Here is a 24,820-nt window from a genome sequence, read left to right on the forward strand (position 1 = left end):
AGGAGGAGGGTGGGGAGTACGAAGATCGCGGCACTTTTAACCCTTTCGGGGAGAGGGGAGTCGTCACCGTGTGCGTTCGGCAGCCCGCGGCTCAATAATCCTTAGGGGAATAAAACAAAAACAAAAACAAAACATCTTCGGTTCCTCTCCCCAGGCACTCTGCGTTAGGCGCCATCGGTTCCGCAGAGACGAGCGGTGCTTGCACCCTGGCAATGCCCAAGGCTCGGGAGGGCCGCGTAGGCAAAGCCAGGTGTCTGGCAGCTACTTAATGCACCGGTCCTCCGAGGCCCCGGCCCGCGCGCGGGGGGCTGGGGGGCGGCCCTAGGGGCGAGGTCTCCGGTGCACGTCCAGCGGGGGGGAGCACAGCCTCCTGAAGAGGCCCGAGGCCGGGCAGAGGCTCGGCCTCCCCGGAGACTGCCCTACCGCAGGGAGCGAGCGGAGGCCAGCCGGGGGCGCACGGGGCCCTTTGTCCCCGAGGGGCGCTGCGGGGCGGGCCGCTGCAGTGCGCCCCCAGGCCGCCCGGGGCGCTGTGGCTGCGCGGCGGGCCCGGAGGGGCGGCGGGGCCTTGGGGAGAGGAGGGGGTGTCGGCGGCGCCGAGCCGAGCCGGGCCGGCCGGGCGGGGAGGAGGAGGAGGAGGAGCTGGGCGGGCTGGCGGGCGGCCGGGTGGCGGCGGCGGCATGGCGGAGCCGAGCGGGGCCGAGGCCAGGGCCCCCATTCGGGTCACCGTCAAGACCCCCAAAGACAAGGAGGAAATCGTGATCTGCGATCGAGCCTCGGTCAAGGAGGTAGCGCGGCAGGCGGGGGGCGGGCGCGCGCGAGAGGGGCCTGGGGAGGGGGCTCGGGGCCGGCCTGGGGTCCCCCCTGGGGCAGCGGGGGCCGGCGGGGACCCCCGAGCTCAGGGAGGGGGCGCCCCGCGAGGGTGGATCTGGGGGGCGGGTTTGACGGCGTGGCTGGGGCTGGGGGCGTGGTGGGAGTGGGGAAGGGACACCTTGCACCCGGAGCAGGGCGCTGAGCGCCCCCGATCCCGACCGGGGCGAGGCGCTGACCCCCGAGCCCGGCGGGGGGCAGGTGGGCGTCTGGCGCCTACTGTGAGGTTCAGAGAACCACCCGGGTCGGCGGAGCGCACCGCCCGGGGCGCTGGGGAGCTTTTTTTTTTTCCCCCCCTTTGGCCCACATCCTTCCTACTTTTTCGAACCCAGGAGGTTTCATTGGGTTCTCGGCCCATTCTGGGATTTGCAGAGTGCAGTAGGTGCTCAATAAAATGTTATTGCTCGAGGTACTGTTGCGTGTGCTCCGCCACAGCCTGTGGCTTCGCCAGAATTTCATAGAGGCGGGGCTTAAGATGGGCGGTCTGGTTGGAAGAGAGGGGTCTGGAAGCCGCCTTTGCTTAGCCAGCGCACTGTTTGTAACTTGGTGTGTGTTGTGTTGTGTTTTTGGAGGAGGTGATGCGATTTGGAAAGTCTGGCTTTTCCCCAGGCTAGCCCATGAGACCATCACTACTAACCACCTCCATGTAAAATGACTAAATACTAGAACTTAAATAGTGTTCCCTGAAAAACTGAATTTGAAAACAGCTGAGTGTGTCTGGTTAAGAACCTCAGCTTTAGCCAGGCGCCGTGGCGCAGGAATCCCAGCGCTTGGGAGGCTGAGACAGGAGGGTCGCACAGGTTCGAAGCCAGCCTCAGCTACTTCGTGAGGCTCTTGGCAACTTAGTGAGACCCCTGTTGCCAAATAAAGTATAAAATAGGTCTGGGAGTATAGCCCCAAGGTAGAAAAGCCCCTGGGTTCCACCCTCAGTACCACAAAAAACAAAAACAAAACCTCAGCTTGAGTACCAGCAGGCAAGGTAGTGCAAACCTCTGATCTCAGGTACTTGGGGGGCTGTGACAGGAGGATCATAGGTTCAAGGCCAGCCTGGGCAACGTAACTAGACTCTCAGCAACTTGGCTAGATTCTCCTTCTCAACATAAAAAATAAAAATAGAGTTGGAGGTGAGGCTTGGAGGTAGAATGTCCCTGTTTTGTTTCAGTCCCCGGTAACACACACACACACACGCACAGAACCTTGGAGTCAGAGGAGACCGAAGACAGACGGAGCCTGAGTGTCAGGCTAAGAAGGAGTTGGGTGGGGAGGGATGCCCCATAGCACCCTTACCGGGTGGAGGGACTGGGGTTCCTATTAGCAACAAGGGCTTCTTAGAGGAGAGTCTGAAAAGAGCTACTTCCTGGTTCCTCTTCCAGCTCAGAGGGAGCTGCGTATTGCAGCTGCAGGGATGTAGTTGAGGTTGCAGGAGGGAGTTCTCCTAAAAAGAGGTCAGCAGTAGAGAGCGCAGAGGTGCTTGCACAAGAAGAGGCTGGACCCTGGCGGACGGAGCCCAGGCAGCCTCCACAGTTATCTCTGCCTCTCGATCACAGTTCAAGGAGGAAATCTCCCGGAGGTTTAAGGCTCAGCAGGATCAGCTGGTCCTGATCTTCGCAGGCAAGATCCTGAAAGATGCAGACACACTGAACCAGCACGGGATCAAGGACGGGCTCACTGTCCATCTGGTCATCAAGACCCCGCAGAAGTAAGTTCGGGCCCAGAGTAGACCCTGCTTCTGATTGAGACTGCCCGTCCAACAGTGCCCCATCCGTCGCTCAACTGTTAGGGCCAGGCAGGGAGCTCCAGCACGATGAGGTCAGGCCTCTGATGGAGGAAGCTGACTTCCCTCTCCCTCTCCCGGTCCCCAGCATCACCGTCCAGTCTGCCACGAGGACAGGGCAAAGGATGCCCAGCGATTGGGCGATTGATCGATCGCTCTCCCTGGGCCCTCTTCCTTGTGCTCACTCTGACCAGGATCCTCCACTCTGTCCTCAGGATTCAAGATTCAGCTTCCACCACGGCCTCCTCCCCGTCCACTCCGGACCCTGGCTCCGCGCCCTCCACCACGCCGCCCTCCCCTGCCACGCCCGCCCAGCCCTCCACCTCTGGCAGCGCCACCTCCGACACTGGAACTGGAAGCCGAAGGAGCAGTGGGGGGGGTCCCTCGCCAGGGGCTGGGGAGGGACCCCCCAGCGCTACGGCATCGATTCTCTGTAAGCCGTTAGGGAGGAGAGCTCTATCTCCTGTTGGGCTGGGAGAAACACGGTCCCCGCTGCTGCCTCCTTAGGGATGGGGACCACTGAACGGAGGGTTCCACACATTGGGCTTGAGACACCGTAGGGAGCAGACCAGTCCATGAGCGCTTCCCGGAGGAGGGGAACACAGCTAAGTGTGAAGGAGGAAATGTGGGGAGCCCCAAGGGAAGAGACTGAGTCCCAAGTGGTGGTGTGGCGTGCCTGGAGTCCCAGTACTTGGGAGGCTGAGACAGGTGCAGATGCAGCCCAGGCAGGATAGTCAGCAACTTAGTGAGACCCTGTTTCATTATTTATTTATTTATTTTATGGTACTGGGGAAGGAACCCTTCTACCTCCGGGCTACACTCCCAGACCTATTTTATTTATTTATTTATTTATTTATTTATTTATTCATTCATTTATTTATTTATTGCGGATCTGGGGATGAAGCCCAGGGGCATTTGACCTCTGACCTACACCCCCTGCCCTATTTTTTATTCTTTATTTTGAAACCGGGTCTCACTGAGTTGTAGAGGGCCTCACTAAGTAGCAGAGGCTGTCCATGAACCGCAATCCTCCAGTCTCAGTCTCCTGAATGCTGGGATTACAAGCGTGCGCCACCACACCTGTCTTCCCAGACCTATTTTATATTTTATTTGGAAACAGGGTCTCAAGCCAGCTGAAGCTGGCTTCGAACCTGCGCAATTCTTCTGTCTCCACCTCCCAAGTGCAGGGATTACAAGTGTGTTCGCCACCATGCCCGGAATTTTTTTTTTTTGGTGGTACTGGAGGTGGGACCCGGGAGCTTTTCTACCTCCAGGCTATACTCCCAGACCTATTTTATACTTTATTTGGAAACAGGGTCTCACTAAGTTGCTGAGAGCCTCACTAAGTAGCTGAGGCTGGCTTCGAACCTGTGTGATCCTCCTGTCTCAGCCTCCCAAGCACTGGGATTATTTTATTATTATTATTATTTATTTATTTATTTATTTTTTTGGTGGTACTGGGGTTCCTGGAAGCCCGTCTACCTCCGGGCTACACTCCCAGACCTATTTTTATATTTTTTATTTGGAAACAGGGTCTCCTAAGCCAGCGCGCGCGGCTGGCTTCGAACCTGTGCAATCCTCCTGGCTCTGCCTCCCAAGTGCAGGGATTACAAGCGTGCGCCACCACGCCCAGCGTTAAGCACTGGGATTATAAACGTGTACCATCATGCCCGATTTTTATTTTTCTTAATTTTGAAACAGGATCTGACTAAGTTGATAACGTCTCACTACTTGCTGAGGCTGGCCTTGAACCTGGGATCCTCCTGTCTTAACCTCCCAAGTATTGGGATTACAAGTGTGTGCCACAATGTCCGGCTTAGCTCAGCCTCTCCCACCTGAGTGGTCTCGGTCCCGTAGGCTCACACCTCTTTGCCCTGGGTGGATCAGGGCTGGGACCGTGGGAGTAATTAGAAAAGGGAGTTGTGGGGAGCAGCCAGGGCCTCTCCTGGACCCCTGAATTGAGTGGCTCTGCTGGGGTGGGGGGAGAGCTCCGAGGGTGGACTGTGACCCTGCCCCCTCCCCACAGCTGGCTTTGGGGGCATCCTGGGGCTGGGCAGCCTGGGCCTGGGCTCCGCCAACTTCATGGAGCTGCAGCAGCAGATGCAGAGACAGCTGATGTCCAACCCTGAGATGCTGTCACAGATCATGGAGAACCCCTTGGTCCAGGACATGATGTCGAACCCCGACCTGATGCGCCACATGATCATGGCCAACCCGCAGATGCAGCAGCTGATGGAGCGAAACCCCGAGATCAGCCACATGCTCAACAACCCCGAGCTCATGAGGCAGGTGGGTAGCAGAGAGAGCCGGGGGGGCGGAGGGCTCCAGGCGGCCACGCCACACCTGTCCTTCCTGTGTTGATTGGTTCATTCATGCCTCTCTTTTCTCTCTCTTTTGAGGTTCTGGGGATGGAACCCCGAACCTTGAGTGTACTAAGCAAGTGCTCTGCCTCTGAGCCACAGCCGAGCCCCATAGATGGAGAGAGGCGGGCTTGGTTTGGTAGGGACTTCCTGCTTAAAGGGAGGTGGGACAGGTAGACAATTCTAGTACACTGTGGTTGGTGCTGTCTTAAGGACAGTCACGGGATCCTAGGGGAATCCCAGCGTAGGAAGGACCTCTGACCCCACCCTGAGCCCTTTGGAGTTTAAGTGTCACCAAGCTGAGATCCACAGGAGGAAGGCAGGTGGCCCAGGGAAAGAATAAGAGCATTCGAGCCGGGCGTGGTGGCGCACGCTTGCAATCCCAGCATTCAGGAGGCTGAGACAGGAGGATCGCGGTTTGCGGACAGCCTCAACTACTTAGGAGGCCCTTTGCAACTCAGTGAGAACCTGTTTCAAAATAAAGAATCAAAAATAGAGCTGGGAATGTAACTCAGAGGTAGAATATCCCTGGGTTCTATCCCCGGTAATGGGGGGGAGGGCGAACCCAGGCGTGGTGGCGCACGCTTGTAATCCCAATACTTGAGATGCTGAAACAGGAGGATCACGGTTCTCGGACAGCCTCAGCTGCTTAGTGAGGCTCTCTGCAACTCAGTGAGACCCTGCTTCAAAATTAAGATAAAAAGGACTGCGGGTGTTGCTCGGAGATAGAATGCCCCTGGGTTTCACCCCCAGTACCGCAAAAAAAATAAAAAATAAAAAAAGAATATTTGGGGCTAAGGGTCTGCAAGGACAAAGGTTTGGGCATAAAGGATGATAGGAGCTGGGCATGGTGGCGCACGCCTATAATCCCTGCACTTGTTTTTTTTTTTTTTTTTTTTTTTTTGCGGGTCTGGGGATGGAACCCAGGGGCATTCAACCTCCGAGCTATACCCCCTGCCCTATTTTTTATTCTTTATTTTAAAACCGGGTCTCACTGAGTTGCAGAGGGCCTCACTAAGTAGCTGAGGCTGGCTGTGAACCACCATCCTCCGGTCTCAGCCTCCCAAATGCTGGGATTACAAGCATGCACCACCACGCCCGGTTTAATCCCTGCATTTGGGAGGCTGAGATAGGAGGATTGTGCAGGTTCGAAGCCAGCCTCAGCTACTTAGGCTCTTGGCAACTTAGTGAGACTCTGTTTCCAAATAAAATATAAAATAGGTCTGGGAGTATAACAAAAGGACCTCACCCTGTCTGGAACATCGTCTTCCACTAAAAGAAGCCAACCAGAATGTGCACAGGGCGGCAGGGTGGGTACCCAGGTGACAGCAGAGGACACAGGTCAAGTTCCTCTTCCTGGTGGCCCTGCAGCAAGCAGGTCCTCCTTCCTGATGCACAGCCCTCCCCAGGTCCGCCCTTTTTTTTTTTTTTTTTTTCTCTGTACTGAGGATGGAACCCAGGGGCATTCTACCTCTGAGCTATACCCTCAGTGCACTATTTTTTATTCTTGGTTATTATTTTTATTTATTTTTTTTGCAGACCTGGGGATAGAACCCAGGGGCATTCTACCTCAGAGCTATAACCCCTGCCCTGTTTTTTATTCTTTATTTTGAAACAGGGTCTCACTAAGTTGTGGAGGGCCTAAGTAGCTGAGGCTCTGTGAACTGCATTCCTCTGGTCTCAGCCTCCCAAATGCTGGGATTACAAGCATTTGCCACCATGCCCGGCTTATTTTTTATTCTTTATTTTGAAACAGGGTCTCACTGAGTGACAGCAGGCCTCAGTAAGTAGCTGAGGCTGTCCAAGAACTGTGATCCTCCTGTCTCAGCCTCCCAAATGCTGGGACTATAAGCACCATGACACCTAACACCCCCTTTTTTTTTTCCTTTTAGTGCTGGGGTTTGAACTCAGGGTACCATTGGTCTGTATGCCTAGTCTTTTTTTTTTTTTTGGAACTGGGGTTTGAACCCAGGGGCATTCTACCTGTAAGCAACACCCCAGCCCTATTTTTTTTATTATTTTATTTTATATTTTATTATTTATTTTGCGGTATTGGGGATGGAACCCAGGGGCATTCTAGCTCTGAGCTACACCCCCAGCCCTATTTTTTATTCTTCATTTTGAAACAGGGTCTCACTGAGTTGCAAAGGGCCTCACTAAGTAGCAGAGACTGCCCACAAACCCTATTTTATGTTATTTTATTTTTTGTGGTGCTGGGGATGGAACCCAGGGGCATTCTACCTATGAGCTACACCACCAGCCTTATTTTTATTCTTTATTTTGAAACAGGGTCTCACTAAGTTGCTGAGAGCCTCACTAAGTAGCTGAGGCTGGCCGAGAACCTGTGATCCTCCTGTCTCAGCCTCCCAAGTGCTGGGATTATAAACTTGTGCCACCACGACCAGCTGTTTTTTATTTTAAGACAGGGTCTTAGCCGGGCATGGTGGCGCACGCTTGTAATCCCCGTGCTTGGGAGGCCAAGACAGGAGGATCACACGGGTTGGAAGCCAGCCTCAGCTACTTAGTGAGGCTCTCAGCAACTTAGTGAGACCCTGTTTCCAAATAAAGTATAAAATAGGTCCGGGAGTACAGCTCGGAAGTAGAAAAGCCCCTGGGTTCTACCCTTAGTACTACCAAAAAACCAAAAAACCGGGTGTGGTGGCGCACGCTTGTAATCCCCGCGCTTGGGAGGCAGAGACAGGGGGATCGCACAGGTTCGGAGCCAGCCATGCTGGCTTAAGAGACCCTGTTTCAAAATAAAAATATATAAAAAATAGGTCTGGGAGTGTAGCCCGGAGGTAGAAGTGCTTCCAGGAACCCCAGTACCACCAAGAAGAAAAAAAAGACGGTATCGCTAAGTTGTCCAATTCACGATCCTCCTGCCTCCTCCTCCTGGGGAGCTGAGTGACAGGCGTGCGCCACCGCCCCCCCCCCCCCCCGCTCGGGACCCACTGTTTTCCTAGTTTGCTGCCCCCCTGTTTCCAGGGCCTATTCCGTCTCTCTCCCTTCACCAGACAATGGAGCTTGCTCGGAATCCAGCCATGATGCAAGAGATGATGCGCAACCAAGACCGGGCCCTTAGCAACCTGGAGAGCATCCCAGGCGGGTATAATGCCCTCCGCCGCATGTACACGGACATCCAGGAGCCCATGTTCAGTGCTGCCCGCGAACAGGTGCGGCCGGGCTGGAGAGAGGGTGGGGCTGTCTGGGCTGAGGATGCCCAACCCGCGCTAGCTGGGTGCGGTCTGTCCTCTCTCCTTCCCCAGTTCCCCGAGGCATGGGTCTTGGCTTGAAGGCATTCTCAGCAGAACAGAGCCAGGTATGGTCCAACTTGACATGGACTGAGGGTGACACCTAGCAGTAGTCCCTAGAGAAAGGGTTGAGGCTTCACGTCCGAGGGACTTAACATCTTTGTGACAAACTTCCTGCACCAGGGGCTCAACCTGGGGGTCCAGCGTCAACCCTAAGCACAGTGTCTCAAGTGTGGTCCGTGGCTTACGGGCATCAGAATCACCGGGGGACTCGTTGATATTGAGATTTCTGGGCCCCACCTTTGAGCTACGCAGTAAATCAATCTCTTGTGCCCTGCCTTGCAATTATACACTTTTAAATATGCCTTAGGAATTCATTCCAAGTATACAAAAAAATGTAGCTAAAAATACAGCGTTCCAGCTGGGAGCAGTGGTGCACGCTTCTCATCCCAGTACTTAGTAGGCTGAGACAAGGCCAACCTCAGCAACTTACTGAGACCCTCAGCAACTTAGCAAGACCCTGTTTCAAAATAAAAAACCAGATGGGAGAGGTGGCACATGCCTGTAAACCCAGTTCTTGGGAGGCTGAGACAGGAAGATTGCAGGTTTGAAGCCAAATTTAGCAATTTACCGAGACCCTCAATAACTTAGTGAGACCCTGTTTCAAATTTTTAAAAAAACTGGGTGTGGTGGCACACACGTGTAATCCCAGTACTTGGGAGGCTGAAACAGGAAGATTGCAGGTTCACAGCTAGCCTCGGGAACTTAGTGAGGACTTCTGTGACTGAGCAAGACCCTGATTCCAAATAAAACATAAAATATGGCTGGGGGTATAGCCAGAGGTAGAAGGCCCCCTGGGTTCCAACCTCAATACCACACACACAAAAAAAAATTAAAAAGGCCTGGGGGTGTAGCCTAGCTCAGAGATAGGATGCTCCTGAGTTCAATTCCCAGTACAAAAAGAGAGAAAAAAAAATCCAAAAAACTACAAAATAGGGTTGTGGGTGTGGCTTGGAGACAGAATGCCCCTGAGTTCAATTCTTAGTGCCAAAAATAAATAAAATAAAAATAGATGGGCATAGTTGTGAATACCTGTAATCCCAAAACTTGGAAACCTGAGACAGGAGAGTCACAGGTTTGAGACCAACCTTAGCAATTTAGCAAGACCCTGTTTCAAAACAAACAAATAAATAAAAAGACTCTGTTTCAAAATAAAGAATAAAAAAATAGTGCTGGGAGTGTAGCTAGGAGGTAGAATGCCTCTGGTTTTATCCCCAGCAACACACACACACACACACACACACACACACACACACACACACACACACACGCCAGGCATGGTGATGCACAGTTATAATCCCAACATTCAGGAAGTTGAGACAAGAGGATCACAGTTTGAGGACAGCCTCAGCTACTTAGTGAGGCCCTCTGCAACTTAGTGAGACACTGTTTGAAAATAAAGAATAAAAAAAATAGGGCTGGGGTGTAGCTCAGAGGTAAAATGCCTTTGGGTTCAATCACAAGTATACAAAACCAATATAAATATATATAGTATTCTCTTGTATACATGTCGACTGTACATAATTTCAGTGCCTTTTTAATTTAATTTTACATTAAGCACATTATATCAGTATGTTTCAAAATGGAGAAAGTTACACAAAGTAAGCAAAAGGCTATTAAGAACCAGGTGTGGTGGCACAGGCTTGTAATCCCAGCATTCGGGAGGCTGAGACTGGAGGATCATGGTTCATGGACAGCCTCAGCTACTTAGTGAGGCCCTCTGCAATTTAGGAGACCCTGTTTCAAAATAAAGAATTAAAAAATAGGGCAGGGGGTGTAGCTCCGAGGTCGAATGCCCCTGGGTTCCATCCCCCATACTGCAAAAAAAAAAAAAAAAAAAAAAAAAAGGCTATTCAGAAAGTATAGAAACAGCTGGGCATGGTGGAGGAGCACTCCTGTAATCCCAGTACTTGGGAGGCTGACACAGATTTGAGGACAGCCTCAGCAAGTAATGAGACTCTCATCAACCTAGTGAGATCCTGTTTCCAAAGAAAAGAAAAAAATAGGGCTGGGGGTGTAGCTTGGAGGTAGAATTCCACTGAATTAAATCTCCAGTATCACAAAAGAAAAAAAAAAAAAATGCGGAAAATAACCAAGCGAAATTGGTGGTGCATGCCTGTAATCCTAGTACTTGGGAGGCCGAGACAGGAGGATTACAGGTTTGAAACCAGCCTCAGGAATCTAATGAGACTCTGTTTCAAAGTAAAAATAGGGCTAGGGCTGGGCGTGGTGGCGCACGCTTGTAATCCCAATACTTGGGAGGCTGAGACAGGAGGATCACAGGTTCGTGGCCAACCTCAGCTACTTAGTGAGGCCCTCTGCAACTTAGTGAGGCTCTGTTTCAAAGTAAAGAAAAAAAAACTAGGGCTGGAAGCCGGGCGTGGTGGCGCACACTTGTAATCCCCGCGCTTGGGAGGCTGAGACAGGAGGATCGCACAGGTTCGAAGCCAGCCTCAGCTACTTAGTGAGGCTCTCAGCAACTTAGTGAGACCCTGTTTCCAAAAATATATATATATAAATAGGTCTGGGAGTATAGCCCAGAAGTAGAAAGCCCCTGGGTTCCACCCCCAGTACCAAAAAAAAAAATAGTCGTGCCAGGTAGAGTTGTAGCCTCTTCTTTTTTTGCCTCAGTGCTGGGCATGGAAGCCAGCGCCTCATGCTGATTAGACAAGTGCTCTGTCCCCGAGCGAACCTGCAGCCCCAGACTTGTAGCCTCCGCAGCCCCTTTCCCAGTCCTGCCCCTCTCTTCCTTTACCAGAAATCACTACTACACTGAGGTTGTTTATCATCCTGATTGCTTTATTACTCTTGTATACGTCCATAAACATCTGTAGTATTCTTTGGGGCTTTTTTTTTTTTTGTACTGGGGATGGAAACTAGGGTTATTCTACCTCCGAGCTACACCCCCAGCCCTATTTTTTATTTATTTTTATTATTTTTTTACCGGTGTGGGGATGGAACCCAGGGGCATTCGACCTCCAAGCTACACCCTCTGCCCTATTTTCTAGTCTTTATTTTTAACAGGGTCTCACTGAGTTGCGGAGGGCCTCACTAAGTAGCTGAGGCTGGCCGCGAACCGCCTAATTTTTTTTCTTATTTGGAAGTAGGGTCTTACTAGGTTGCTGAGAGCCTCACTAAGTTGCCAAGGCTGGCTTCTAACCTGTGATCCTCCTTTCTCAGCCTCCTAAGTACTGGGATTGCAAATATGTGCCACCATGCCAGCTCCCCAGGGGCCTTCTACCTCTGAGATATACCCCCAGCTCTATTTCTGCTTTTAATTTTTAAACAGGATCTCACTAAGTCACAAAAGGCCTAAGTAGTTCCTTTTTTTTTTTTGTACACACAAAATATGAATATATGGCCGGGCGCGGTGGCGCACATTTGTCATCCCAGCATTCGGGAGGCTGAGACCAGAGGATCGCGGTTCACGGACAGCCTCAGCTACTTAGTGAGGCCCTCTGCAACTCAGTGAGGCCCGGTTTCAAAATAAAAGAATAAAAATTAGGGCAGGGGCTGTAGCTCGGAGGTTGAATGCCCCTGGGTTCCATCCCCAGACCGCAAAAAAAAAAAAACCCAAAAAAATAGTATATATGTGGTACTGAGTTCATTCAGTAAATCAGGGGCATTCTGACTCTAAGCTGTCTATGCTCTAGCCCACCTGTAATCCCAGTACTTGGGAGGCTGAGACAGGAGGATCCCAGGTTCGCAGCCAGCCTCGGCTACTCAGTAAGGCCCTCTACAACTTAGTAAGACCCTGTTTCAAAATAAAGAAAAAATAAATAGAGGGGAGGGCTGTAGCTCAGAGGTAGAATGCCCCTGGGATTCATCCTTAGTACCACAAATAAATAAAGACAGACATACTTACATACATATATGAAGCAGAAGGATTGTAAATTTGACGCCAGCCTGGACAACTTAGTGAGACTCTGAAAATAATATTTAAAAAATAATAAAATAAAAATGGCAGTCCATGCCAGACGTAGTGGTGCACGCTTGTAATCCCAGCATTCAGGAGACTGAGACTGGAGGATCCGAGTTTGCAACCAGCCTCAGCTACTACTTAGTGAGGCCCTTTGCAACTCAGAGAGACCCTGTTTCAAAATAAGGAATAAAAAATAGGGAAGGGGTTTAGCTCAGAGGTCGGATGCCCCTGGGTTCCATCCCCAGACCTGCAAAAATAATAAAATAAAATAAAGTACCAAAAATAGGGCTGGGGGTGTAGCTCAAAGGTAGAGTGCCCCTGGGTTCCATCCCTGATACCGTTAAAAAAAAAAAAAAGACAATCCATTACAAGTTAACATAAAATAACTTTCTTTTGAAAAATAACTTTACTTTCCAAAACAAAACTTTAGAGGAAACTGTGGCCTAGTTTTATCTTTATTTTCTTTTTCTTTTTCTTTTTTCTTTCTTTTTTTTTTTTTTTTGTCCAGTGATGTCTCACCTCTGAGCTACAACTCCAGCCTTTTTTATTTTTTATTTTGAAGTAGGGTCTCCCTAAGTTCCTGAGGGTCTCACTAGGTTGCCAAGGCTGGCCTCAAACCTGTGATCCTCCTGTTTCAGCCTCCCAAGTACTGGGACCACAGGCTGGCAGTCCACACCCGGCTTGATTTACATTTTCGCAGATCTCCTTAATGTCCGGCTGGCTATGAAACAGCTGGCTTCTCAGATCTGCACTTATTCCATTGATGTGTTATTGAGACTCTGGAAAACCCCATTATATCCAGAGAAGAGTGAAAAAGGCACATTAACATCTTAGGATCACAAAACATCATTTGAAGCCTCACGGGGATCGCAGGACCAGGCTTTGACAACTGGTGCATGAGAGAGATTCTCAGAAGCCTGTTACCTGGTAAGGCGAAGGAGCCACAGCTCAGGCTGACTGATCAGCCACGATCCGTGCCCCTCTTGGAATAACAGGAAGAGCGAGTGGTGTAAAGCCCCGGTGGGGAGGCCCCGGGGCCCCAGGACGGATGAGCAAGAAGGCCTGGAACTCAGCAAACAGGGACCCTGAATGAGCTCTGCCCTGGGTGCAGGAGGAAACCTCGCCCAGGGACCCGCAGGCAGAGGTGTGCTGCACTGGGGGGCGCTGTCGGGGTGTGCCTGGATAGATGTGCTCTTTCGGGGGACCTGGGGAGTTAGAGCTGCACCTGGGCAGCAGAGTGGGGAGCTGGAGGCAGATCAAGGTTGAGTCAAAGGCCGATCAAGCTCCCTCAAGCCAGCAGCTACTTATTGAGCACCTGCTGGTGTCCGGCCAAGGGTGCACAGGAAAATCTCTACCCCTTGAGAAGTACAGGGAAAGGTATGTATAAGGTGCAGAAAGGAAATTCGAAGCTGGGCGTGGCGGCTCACGCTTGTGATCCCAGCGCTTGGGAGGCTGAGACGGGAGGATCGCACAGGTTTGAAACCAGCCTCAGATACTTAAGTGAGGCTCTCAGCAACTTAGTGAGACCCTGTTTCCAAATAAAGTATAAAATAGGTCTGGGAATATATATATATATATATATATATATATATATATATATATATATATATATATATATATATTCCCAGATTATATATATATAATTTAGAGCCAGCTTGGAAGGTGGGAGGTTCTGAGTTATCCAGGGAGTTAGGAATCAATGCATGCTTGGCTGCAGCAGCTGCAGCTCTGTGGGGGTGCGGGTGGGCTGGAGGCCAGGGCCGAGCTGTCAATGTGGGGCAAAGAACTGAGCTGAGGACACCCAGGGTCTTCGCTCTCTCTCCCTCTCCTGGGGAGGGGGAGGCTGTTAGGTGAGAGGAGAGAAAGGGCTTGGCCCTAATCTATTTCGGTCCTTAACCCAAATCCTTTCCCTCCCCCCAGTTTGGCAACAATCCCTTCTCTTCCCTGGCCGGGAACTCGGACAGCTCATCCTCCCAGCCTCTGCGGACTGAGAATCGAGAGCCCCTCCCTAACCCCTGGAGCCCCTCGCCCCCCACCTCCCAGGCCCCCGGGTCCGGTGGGGAGGGCACCGGATCGGGGACCAGCCAGACGCACCCGACAGTCTCGAACCCCTTTGGGATCAATGCGGCTAGCCTGGGGTCAGGTATGTCCTGGGGTGGGAGGAGCTTAGTGGGGTCACAGGACTGAATGGGGTTCACACTGCTCCAGGATGACAGGTGAGACTGGGGGCAGTGACCCCGTGCTTTCAAGGGTGAGGGTTGGTTTCTGATGTCCCTGGGCGGGACCAAGTACTGGCTCAGGAATAAGCCAGGCTCCACCTCCGAAGCCCGTTTGCTACCATCTAGTGTAAATGGGTCAGATGGGAGGCTGGGGTGGGGGCGGGAATGGAAGAGAGATTGGGGCAGACTTGGGACGGGCAGCTGGGAGGCCGGGGAAGAAGGCAGTGTGAGCTCCCGGGTACAGAGGCACAGGTTACCCATCGTACAACCTTAGGGAATCCCCCATTTATCTGGACTGTGACTGTACACATGGCCCGGAGATGTCTTTGGTGGGTGTCCTCATCTCTCTGCACATTAGGGGATATTTCAGTTAGGTAAGTCCTTTCCCTTCTAGGCACTTCGGTTTTCTTATTTATATATAAAATAAGGACTGGAGCTGGGTGTGGTGGCTCACGCTTGTAATCCCAGTACTTGGGAGGCTGAGACAGGAGGAGCACAGGTTTGAGGACAACTTTGCAAGTAGTGAGAGTCTCATCAACCTAGCAAGACCCCGTTTCAAAATAAAAATAAAATCGGTTTGGGAGTATAGCTCAGAAGTAGAATGCCCCTAGGTAATAAGGAGCCAGGCATGGTGGCGCACGCTTGTAATCCCAGCATTTGGGAGGCTGAGATAGAAGGATCTGGGTTCACGGCCAGCATCAGCTACTTAGTGAGGCCCTTTACAGCTCAGTGAGACCCTGTTTTAAAATAAAGAATTTTAAAAAATAGGGCTGAGGGTGTCACTTGGAGGTAGAATGCTCCTGGGTTCAATTCCCAGTACAATATATATATATATATATATATATATATATATATATATATATATATATATATATATATATATGGTTGGAGGTATAGCTCAGAGATAGAATGCCCCTGGGTTCCATCCCCAGTACCATAAAAATAAGTAAGTAAATAAATAAATATAAAATAAGGAGAGGAACTTGAATCGTGGTTTTGAAGTTGTGTTCCTAAGATGGGTTTGATGGTGCACACTTATAATCCCAATACTTAGGAGGCTGAGACAGGAGGATCATAGGTTCAAAGCCAGCCTCAGCAGTTTAGAGAGGCTCTCAGCAACTTGGCGAGACCCTGTCTCCAAATAATAAAATGTAAAGAGCTGGGGATGTAGCTCAGAGGTAGAATGTCCCTGGGCTCCATCCCCAGTACCACAAAAATAAATAAAGTTATATTCCCGAGTCTTGGGGCGTCTGGACCATCTCCAGGGTGAGAAGAAGCACCAGGTAGGAGACGCTCCAGGCTTCCTTCCCAGCTCCAACTGGACCACTCACATATTTGGCTGAGGAACACCGTTGATCTGTTGACACTGAATCCTTGCCAGCTCAGACCTTATCTGAGCTTGTGGCAGAACAGTCCAGAAGGGCATCAGTGAAACCCAGATTCTAGCTGTCTTGTCCTGAGCAGGATACGTGGGAAAGGCACAGGGCGAGGCAGTCTTGGCCTCCGGGGAGTTGGACCCAGGCTCGGTTCCTGGGTGACCACTTGAGCATATGCCTGTGTTGAGTTTCGCACACCCCCGTGCCCCAGTTAAGGTAGATTGAAATGAGACGCCTGGTTCCATAGGGACCTCTTCTCTCCTACTTTCTTTTCCTTCCTCGTCCTAGGGATGTTCAACAGCCCTGAAATGCAGGCGCTTCTCCAGCAGATCTCTGAGAACCCCCAGCTGATGCACAACGTGCTTTCGGCCCCCTACATGCGCAGCATGATGCAGACCCTTGCCCAGAACCCGGAATTTGCCGCTCAGGTATCGAACTGGCTCCAGGGGAGACTTGCGGGGAAAGTGCTGGACTCAGATGCACACTAGAATTCTGGGCGGGGTGGCGCACGCCTCTAATCCAGTACTTGGGAGGCTAAGACAGGACAGTCGCAGGTTTGAGGCCAGCCAGTGCAACTTAGCAAGGCCCTCAGCAATTTAGAGAAACCCTGTCTGAAGATAAAAAACCAGTGTGGAGCCGGGTGTGGTAGCGCACGCTTGTAATCCCAGTACTTGGGAGGCTGAGACAGGAAGATCACGCAGGTTCAAAGCCAGCTTTAGCAACTTAGTGAGACCCTGTTTCCAAATAAACATAAAAAATAGGTCTGGGAGTATAGCCCGGAGGTAGAAAACCCCTGGGTTCCACCCTCAGTAATACACACACACACACACACACACACACACACACACACACACACAAAATAGGGCTGAGGGTATAGCTCAGAGGTAGAATGGCCCTGGGTTCCATCCCCAATACTGCAAGAAAAAAAAAATGAAGAAAGAAAAAGGAAGAAAAGAAAAAATAGGGCCATAGCTCAGAGGTAGAATGCCCCTGGATTCAATCGTTCAATCCCCAGTACCTAAAGGGAGCACTCTGTCTGGAAGCAGGTTGCCTGGGATTGTATGCCGAGCTGCGCTGCTTTCCAGCTGTGTGATTAAAGACCAAGTTATTTAACCTCCAAGTTTCCTCCTCACAATGGTCCTAACAGAAGGTCCCTGAGTGGTAGAGATCATAGGACCTGGGTCGCGGGCAGGAAGCACTGCGTACCTGCCAGTGGACGCTCCCAGCAGCAGCAGCAGCATCGCCCGGGCTGAACAACCTGACTCCCGCCCCTTCATCGCTTAGAGTACACAGTTGTATTTCCTCTTCCTGCCCCACGTAGGCCTTCAGGATACCTTGGGACCACGTTTCCTGTGGTGGTGGGGTGCCGAGGCTGTGGGGAATCCTTTGGGTGGGAAGATCCAGGCCTCCCCCTCTCTTCCCCCTGGCAGATGATGGTGAACGTGCCGCTCTTTGCCGGGAACCCCCAACTGCAAGAGCAGCTCCGCCTGCAGCTCCCCGTCTTCCTGCAGCAGGTGAGTGGGAACCTGGAAGGGAGGGGCAAGGTGTGGGAGTTCAGGGAGGGGCAGCGCGGCTGCGCACTGCACTCGGCTCCCACCCCCCTTCACCTCTGCCTATTTGCCACCAGATGCAGAACCCTGAGTCCCTGTCCATCCTCACCAATCCCCGCGCAATGCAGGCCTTACTGCAGATCCAGCAGGGACTACAGACCCTGCAGACTGAGGCGCCCGGGCTGGTACCCAGGTAAGGGTGGCGGGTGGGCAGCAGGGTCCGGCCTGTGCGCCCCCATCCCCTCTGGGCAGCCATTGCGACCCCGAGGGTCTACGTTACTGTCTCCCCCAGCGCTTCTCCTGGAGACACGCCCGCCCCCTTCTCAAATGCCGTCTCCTACCTTTTGGTCCCTCGCCCGCAGCCTTGGCTCCTTTGGGATGGCCCGGACCCAGGCAGCCTCGGCGGGCAGCGCCTCCGGGTCCGCAGCCGAGGCCCCGGCCTCCGCGCCCGCCGCCTCCCCTCCCAGCGGGGCCGCCAGCGCCCAGCAGCAGCTCGTGCAGCAGATGATCCAGCTCCTGGCCGGAAGTGGGAACTCACAGGTACACGGGTTCGTGGCCACACCCGGTCCTGGCCTTCCTGCCCCGTCCCGGGCTTGTTTCCAGGGCTGTGGAGGAGGTGGAAACAGCACTGCCCAATAGCTCGGTACGGCGCTGCAGCCTTCTACAGGAGAGCCCTTCAGCTGATTCCTCACCACAGCCGCAGGAGAAGGCTGGTGTCAGAATGATCTGTTATAAACGGGGAAACTGAGGCCAGGAGAGGTCAGGTGGCTTGCTCACAGCAAGTGACTGAGGGAGCCCGGATTCCAACCCAGACCTGCTGGCTCCGGGACTTGGCTTTTCTGTGTATCATTTCTACCTACATCCAAGGATTCTCTTCTTGGTGGTTAGGGGGGACTGGACACGGAACCTGGGGCCTCAACATCCTAAGCAGGGGTTCTCCCAGAGCTACACCCTCATCGCTCAAAGCATTATTATTATTTTTTTTTATAAGGGCACTGGGGATTGAACCAGGGGCATTCTATGTAGCACTTAGCTACATGCCTAGCTCCTTGCCTTTTTTTGGTACTGGGGTTAAGCCCAGGGTTATTCTACCTCTAAGTAAGTATACTCCCAGCCCTTCTTTTCTTCTTTTATTATTTATTTATTTATTTATTTATTTATTTATTTATTTATTTTGTGTTATACTGGGGATGGAACCCAGGGGCCTTCTACCTCTGAGCTTCACCCCAGCCCTATTTTTTTCTTTTTTCTTTTTTTTCTTGCAGGTCTGGGGATGGAACCCAGGGGCATTTGACCTCTGAGCTACACCCCCTGCCCTGTTTTTTATTCTTTTTATTTTGAAACTGGGTCTAAGTTGCGGAGGGCCTCACTAAGTAGCTGAGGCTGTCGGCGAAATGTGATCCTCCGGGCTCAGCCTCCCAAATGCTGGGATTACAAGTGTGCACCACCACACCTGGTTTCCTATTTTTTATTCTTTTTTTTTAAACAAGGTCTCACAAAGTTGCAGAGGGCCTCACTAAGCAGCAGAGGCTGGCTGCAAATCTGCAATCATCCTGTCTCAGCCTCCCAATTTCTGGGTTTATAAATGCACTCCACTGTGCCTGGCCTGGCTTAAGTTAGACCTTGTTTCAAAGAAAAAAAGGGGAGGGGACTGGGTGTGGTGGCACATGCTTGCAATTTCACGATCTGAGAGGCTGAGATAGAAGAATTTTAGATTTGAGGCCAGCCTCAGCAATTTTTTTTTTTTTTTGGTACTGAGGATGGAACCCAGGGGCATTCTACCTCTGAGCTACACCCCCAGCCCTATTTTTTATTCTTCATTTTTATTTTGAAACAGGGTCTCACTGAGTTGCAAAGGCCTCCCTAAGTAACTGAGGCTGTCTTCGAACCGCGATCCTCCTGTCTCAGCCTCCCAAATGCTGGGATTCCAAGTGTGCGCCACCACGCCTGGCTCAGCCTCAGCAATTTAGTGAGATTCCCAGCAGCCTAGTGAGACCCTGTTTCCAAACCAAAAAAAATGAAAAAGGTTGGGGGTGTAGCTTGAAAGTAGCATGCCCCTGGGTTCAATTCTCAAGACAAAAAGAAATAAAGAAAAGGGACAAAATTAAGGAAACTGCGACTCCCTGCCTTGTTATAGTTGTTTGGTGACTTGGCTTGGGCTCCATGGACTTGTTCTGCTTTGTTTTTTCTTGTGGAACCCATTGGCATTCTACTTCTGGGCTACATCCCAGCCTTTTTATTTTTTAAATTGTCTGTCCTCGAACCTGCAGACCTCCTGCCTCAGCCTCTCAATTACTGGGATTATAGGCGTGAGTTATAATGCCAGTCAGCTCTATAGCCTTCATTTGCAGCTTCCTCTCCCCTGCCCCCTGACCCTTGATGTTAGAGGCCTATTGATCTTATAAACCCTCTGATTCAATCCCAGGGTGGTGGCACTTACCTATAATCTCAGTATTTGGGAGGCTGAGACGAGGATCACTGTTCAAGGACCTCAGCTACTACTTAGTGAGGCCCTTTGCTACTCAGTGAGACTGTTTCCAAATAAAGAATAAAATATAGGGCTGGGGTGTAGCTTGGAGGTAGAACACCCCTGGGTTCCATCCCCAGTACTGCAAAAAACAAACAACAACAAAAAAAAACAACCACCTCCAGTGTGGTGGTACATACCTGTAATCCCAGTACTTGGGAGGTTGAGACAGGAGGATCTCAAGTTCACAGACAGCCTTAGCAACTTAGTGAGACCCTGTTTCAAAATAAAAGAATGCCAGGCTTGGTGGCGCTCGCTTGTAAGTAATCTCAGCAATCGGGAGGCTGAGACCAGAGGATCGCAGTTCACAGACAGCCTCAGCTACTTAGTTGAAGGCCCTCCGCAACTTAGTGAGACCCTGTTTCAAAATAAAGAATAAAAAATAGGGTAGGGGGTATAGCTCTGATGTCAAATGCCCCTGGATTCCATCCCAGACCCACAAAAATAAATAAATAAATAAATAAATAGAATAGCCGGGCGTGGTGGTGCACACTTGTAATCCCAGCATTCGGGAGGCGGACTGGAGAATCGCCATTTGTGGACCAGCCTCAGCTACTTAGTGAGGCCCTCCAAAACTTAGTGAGACCCTGTTTCAAAATAAATAATAAAAATAGGGCAGGGGGTAGTATAGCTCGGAGGTCAAATGCCTCTGGGTTCCATCCCCATACTCACAAAATTAAATAAATAAAAATAAAAGAATAGCCAGGTGTGGTGGTGCACGCTTGTAATCCCAGCATTCAGGAGGCGGAGACTGAGGATCGCGGTTCATGGACAGCTTCAATTACTTAGCAAGGCCCTTCACAACTCAGTGAGACCCTGTTTCAAAAATAAGAAGACCCGCATAAATAAATAAATAAATATTAAATAAATAAATAAATAAATAAAAGAACAGCCGGGCGTGGTGGCGCACTGCGTGTAATCCCCGCGCTTGGGAGGTGGAGACAGGAGGATCACGCAGGTTCGAAGCCAGCCGCGCTGGTCTAAGAGACCCTGTTTCCAAACAAAAAAGTATAAAATAGGTCTGGGAGCATAGCCCAGAAGTAGAAGGACTTCCAGAAACCCCAGTGCCACCAAAATAAGTAAACAAATAGATAGATAGATAGATAGATAAAAAGACAAGCCAGGCGTGGTGGCGCACGCTTGTAATCCCCGCGCTTGGGAGGCTGAGACAGGAGGATCGCACAGGTTCAAAGCCAGCCTCAGCTACTTAGTGAGGCTCTCAGCAATTTAGTGAGACCCTGTTTCCAAATAAAGCCTAAAATAAGGCTGGAAGTATAGCCTGGAGGTAGAAAAGCCCCTGGGTTCTACCCTCAGCACCACAAAAAAATAAAATAAAAAGACAGGAAAAAAAATTGTGCTGGGGGTGTAGCTCGGAGGTACAATGCTCCTGGGTTCCATCCCCGGTACTGCAAAAAATAAAGGAATAAATAAAAGAATAAAATCGGGCTGGGGGTGTAACTTGGAGATAGGATGCCCCTTGTCTTCCATCCCCAGTACCACGAGAAAAAAAATAAAAAACCCTCCCATTCAGTTCATCCCCCTGCGGCGGGCCCCACGCCCTCTTCAGAAGGCCTGTCCCCACCAGGTGCAGACACCAGAAGTGAGATTTCAGCAGCAGCTGGAGCAGCTCAACTCCATGGGCTTCATCAACCGGGAGGCCAACCTGCAGGCCCTGATTGCCACGGGCGGGGACATCAATGCGGCCATCGAGAGACTTCTGGGCTCCCAGCTCTCCTAGTCCCTGGTCCTGCCTCGGAGCTCCCTGACTCAGCACCAGACCTTGGTTCCTCCTCCAGCCCCCCCTCCCCCCGCCGTCTTCTTCCTTGCCCTCTCCAAACAGCAGAGCGAGCTTAGAGGCACGGGCCCCAGCCCGGTAGCTCTGACCGAGAATTTGGGTTTCACTGCCATCTCTAACAGCCTTCTCTCCGGTCCTCCTGGGGCCGCGCTGTTGGGTTTTCAGACATCTCGGTGGGACTGCAGAGTCAAAGGCGAGCCCAGCTCCCTGATCCCCGGCCGGCTTCCATCGCTACTGCTCGGGGTCTCTAGCTTTTGGTCATTCTCCTCCCAGGCCCAGTGCTGCAGCATTTCCCACTCAGAAGTGGAGGGGCTGGGGAGATGCTGGGATCCTCTTCCTCCTCCCTAGTCCAGGCAGTTCACCCAGCGCTTTTTTCTTGGGCTCTGTTGGGACTTCAGGGCCAGGAGGAAGATGCGCGTTCTCCCTGTCCAAAAAGGGAGAGGAGACACAGCGCTCGGGACAGGAAGAAATGAACCCCGGGCCAGCCCAGTGGAGACGGCTGTGGAAGAGGAGGGATGGAGATGTCATGGAAGAAGGGCGTGGGGGAGACAGCCTGGGCCAAAGGCTTGAATTTGGTGTTGGTAGTTAGGGTATGGAAGCACTGATCACCCTTGGGCAAGAGGACGCAGGCCAAGGCGTGGCAGAGGAGAAGCAGGCGCTCACTGGCAGAGGGCCAGGGCTAGGCTGTATGACCCACAAGGAGCCGCACTGCTTCGCTTCCTCTGACACAGACAGACTATCCGTGAACCCACAGCCCGCCGTGTCTCCCAGGCCCAATAATTGAGCTCCTCCCAAAAGACACGGGGGCTAGGAGCCGTCTCAGCAGGGAGATGGTGTGTGCGCATGCGCACGCGCGAATCGGGTCCAGGGGGGTTCTTGGTCGATTTCTGGTTCTAGTATCCTCTCACTGGAGACAGGTGAGTAAGAGAGCCAGTCTAGACACCAAGGAGCCCGGGCCTCTGGAGGCAGGTGACCCGTGGCACCCTGGAAGCCATCAATGGGTGCCCTCGGCATGTCCCAACCTGTTGCTACCCTGAGCAGCAGAGAGGCTTCTCCCTCCAGGCTGGGAGGCTCTGTGTGAGGAGGGAGAGGGGACTTTGCCCTGCTGGAGCCTGCAGAAGTTCTGATCACCTCCCTCTGCTGGTGGCCTGGCCGGCCCAAGGATGCCCTTGGCTGAGAAGGTGGAGACTAGAGGAACAGAACATCACTCCCAGTGGGAAAGAGTCCCCCACAGCCCAGGGAAGATGCCTGTCCTCTCCCGCCCACCTCCCCACCCCGCTCCCACACTGGCCTTTGTAAATAAATTGTGTGGTCTTCATTGTGACAATGTGTTAGCGTTTGCTTTCTGCGGGAGAGGAGGCCAGCTGAAGAGGTGTTGGTTACACTGAGCAGGAGGGGGACATGGGGTGTCTAAAGGGATTTGAAACCGGGTTAGATAGCACAGATGTTAAGAACAATTGAGGTTAGCTGGATATGGTGGCACACGCTTGTCATCCCAGCATTCTGGAGGCTGAGACAGGAGGATCGCGGTTCACGATAGCCTCAGCTACTTAGGCCCTTTGCAACTCAGTGAGACCCTGTTTCAAAATAAAGAAAAAAAAAATAGGGCTGGGGGTGTAGCTTGGAGGTAGAATGCCCCTCGGATCTTCCTGTCTCAGCCTCCCCAGTACTGGAATTCCAAGCATGTGCCACCATGCCAGGCCTATTTTTTATTCTTTATATTGAAACAGGGTCTCTCTGAGTTGCAAAGGGCCAAGTAGATGAAATTGTCTGCAAACCATGATCCTCATGTCTCAGCCTCCCAAATATTGGGATTGCAGGTATGTACTACCAACCCCTCTTTTATTTTAAATTTGAAATAGGGTCTTGCTAAATTACCCTGTGCTGGTCTTGAACCTACAATCTGTGATCTTTCTCAGCTTTCTAAGGCAACCACAATTGTGTGTGTGTGTGTGTGTGTGTGTGTGTGTGTGTGTGTGTGACACTGGGAATTGAACCCAGAGGCATTTTACATTCAAGCTACACCCCCAGCCTGATTTTATTTCTTATTTTGAAACAGGTTCTCACTAGGTTGCTAAAAGCCTCATTAATTTACTGTGGCTAGATTTGAACCAGTGATCCTACTGTCTCATCATTCCAGTTACTGGGATCTTAAGCACGTGCCACCATGCCTGGCTTTGGCAACCACATTTTTTTTTCCTTTTTTTCCTTTTTTGGTACTGGGGATGGAACCCAGGCACATTCTACCGCTGAGGTATACCCCTACCCTATTTTTTACTCTTTACTTTGAAACAGGGCTCACTGAGTTGCAAAGGGCCCCACTAAGTAATAGCTGAGGCTGTCTGCGAACCATAATTCTCCTGTCTCAGCCTCCCAAATGCTGGGATTACAAACCTGCACCACCATGCTCAGCAGGCAACCACAATTTAAAAAATGCTTTCTGAAGCTGGGCTTAGAATGCCCCTGGTTTCATCCCCAGTACTGAAACAAACAAACAAATAAATAAAAATAAATAAATAAAAATGCTTTCTGGCCAGACATGGTGGCACACACCTGTAATCCTAGTACTTGGGAGCCTGAGACAGGAGGATTGCAGGTTCGCAGCCAGCCTCGGCAACTTAGTGAGAACCTGTTTTGAAATAAGAAATAAAAAGGAGCCAGGCGCAGTGGTGCATGATTGTAATCCCAGCATTCGGAAGGCTGAGGCCAGGGGATCGCAGTTCGTGGACAGCCTCAGCTACGGAGGCCCTCCGCAACTTAGTGAGAGCCTGTTTCAAAATAAAGAATAAAAAATAGGGCAGGGGGTGTAGCTCGGAGGTTGAATACCCCTGGGTTCCATCCCCATATCCGCAAATAAAGGGGGGGGGGTTTAGAGTGTAGCTTGAAGTTCTGTAGAATGCCCCTAGATTCCAGCCCTAATACCACACACACACACACACACACACACACACACACACACACACACACGGACTCTGTGTGTATCTTTGAGGTAGAATGTTCCTGAGTTCAGTCCCCATTACTGAAAAATAAATTAATTAGTTAATTAAGTAAATAAAAAGAAAGCTGAGCATGGTGGCCCACGCTTGTAATCCCAGCGTTTGGGAGGCTGAGACAGGAGG

At 51.3% G+C, this 24,820-nt stretch overlaps 1 protein-coding gene across 4 annotated transcripts; it reads left to right on the forward strand.

Moving 5' to 3' along the window:
- Window positions 1-677: 677 nt before the first annotated feature.
- Window positions 678-21,644, forward strand: UBQLN4 (ubiquilin 4; the record flags this gene model as incomplete). Of its 4 annotated transcripts, none has more annotated exons than XM_080692767.1 (11): window positions 678-785; window positions 2,379-2,566; window positions 2,857-3,074; window positions 4,668-4,930; window positions 8,016-8,174; window positions 14,155-14,377; window positions 16,118-16,257; window positions 17,260-17,343; window positions 17,457-17,572; window positions 17,742-17,919; window positions 21,492-21,644. In XM_080692767.1, 11 exons carry the CDS (start codon window positions 678-680, stop codon window positions 21,642-21,644), a joined length of 1,830 nt encoding a protein of 609 aa, XP_080548893.1. The 4 variants fall into 4 exon arrangements, with proteins under 4 accessions (XP_080548893.1, XP_080548894.1, XP_080548895.1 ...); XM_080692768.1 differs by having other exon boundaries at window positions 2,415-2,566; XM_080692769.1 differs by having other exon boundaries at window positions 2,415-2,566; window positions 2,857-3,011.
- Between the last annotated feature and the right edge of the window lie 3,176 nt (window positions 21,645-24,820).

The sequence above is a fragment of the Muscardinus avellanarius genome, assembly GCF_963383645.1.
Source record: "Muscardinus avellanarius genome assembly, chromosome: 3".
NCBI classification, from domain to species: domain Eukaryota; kingdom Metazoa; phylum Chordata; class Mammalia; order Rodentia; family Gliridae; genus Muscardinus; species Muscardinus avellanarius.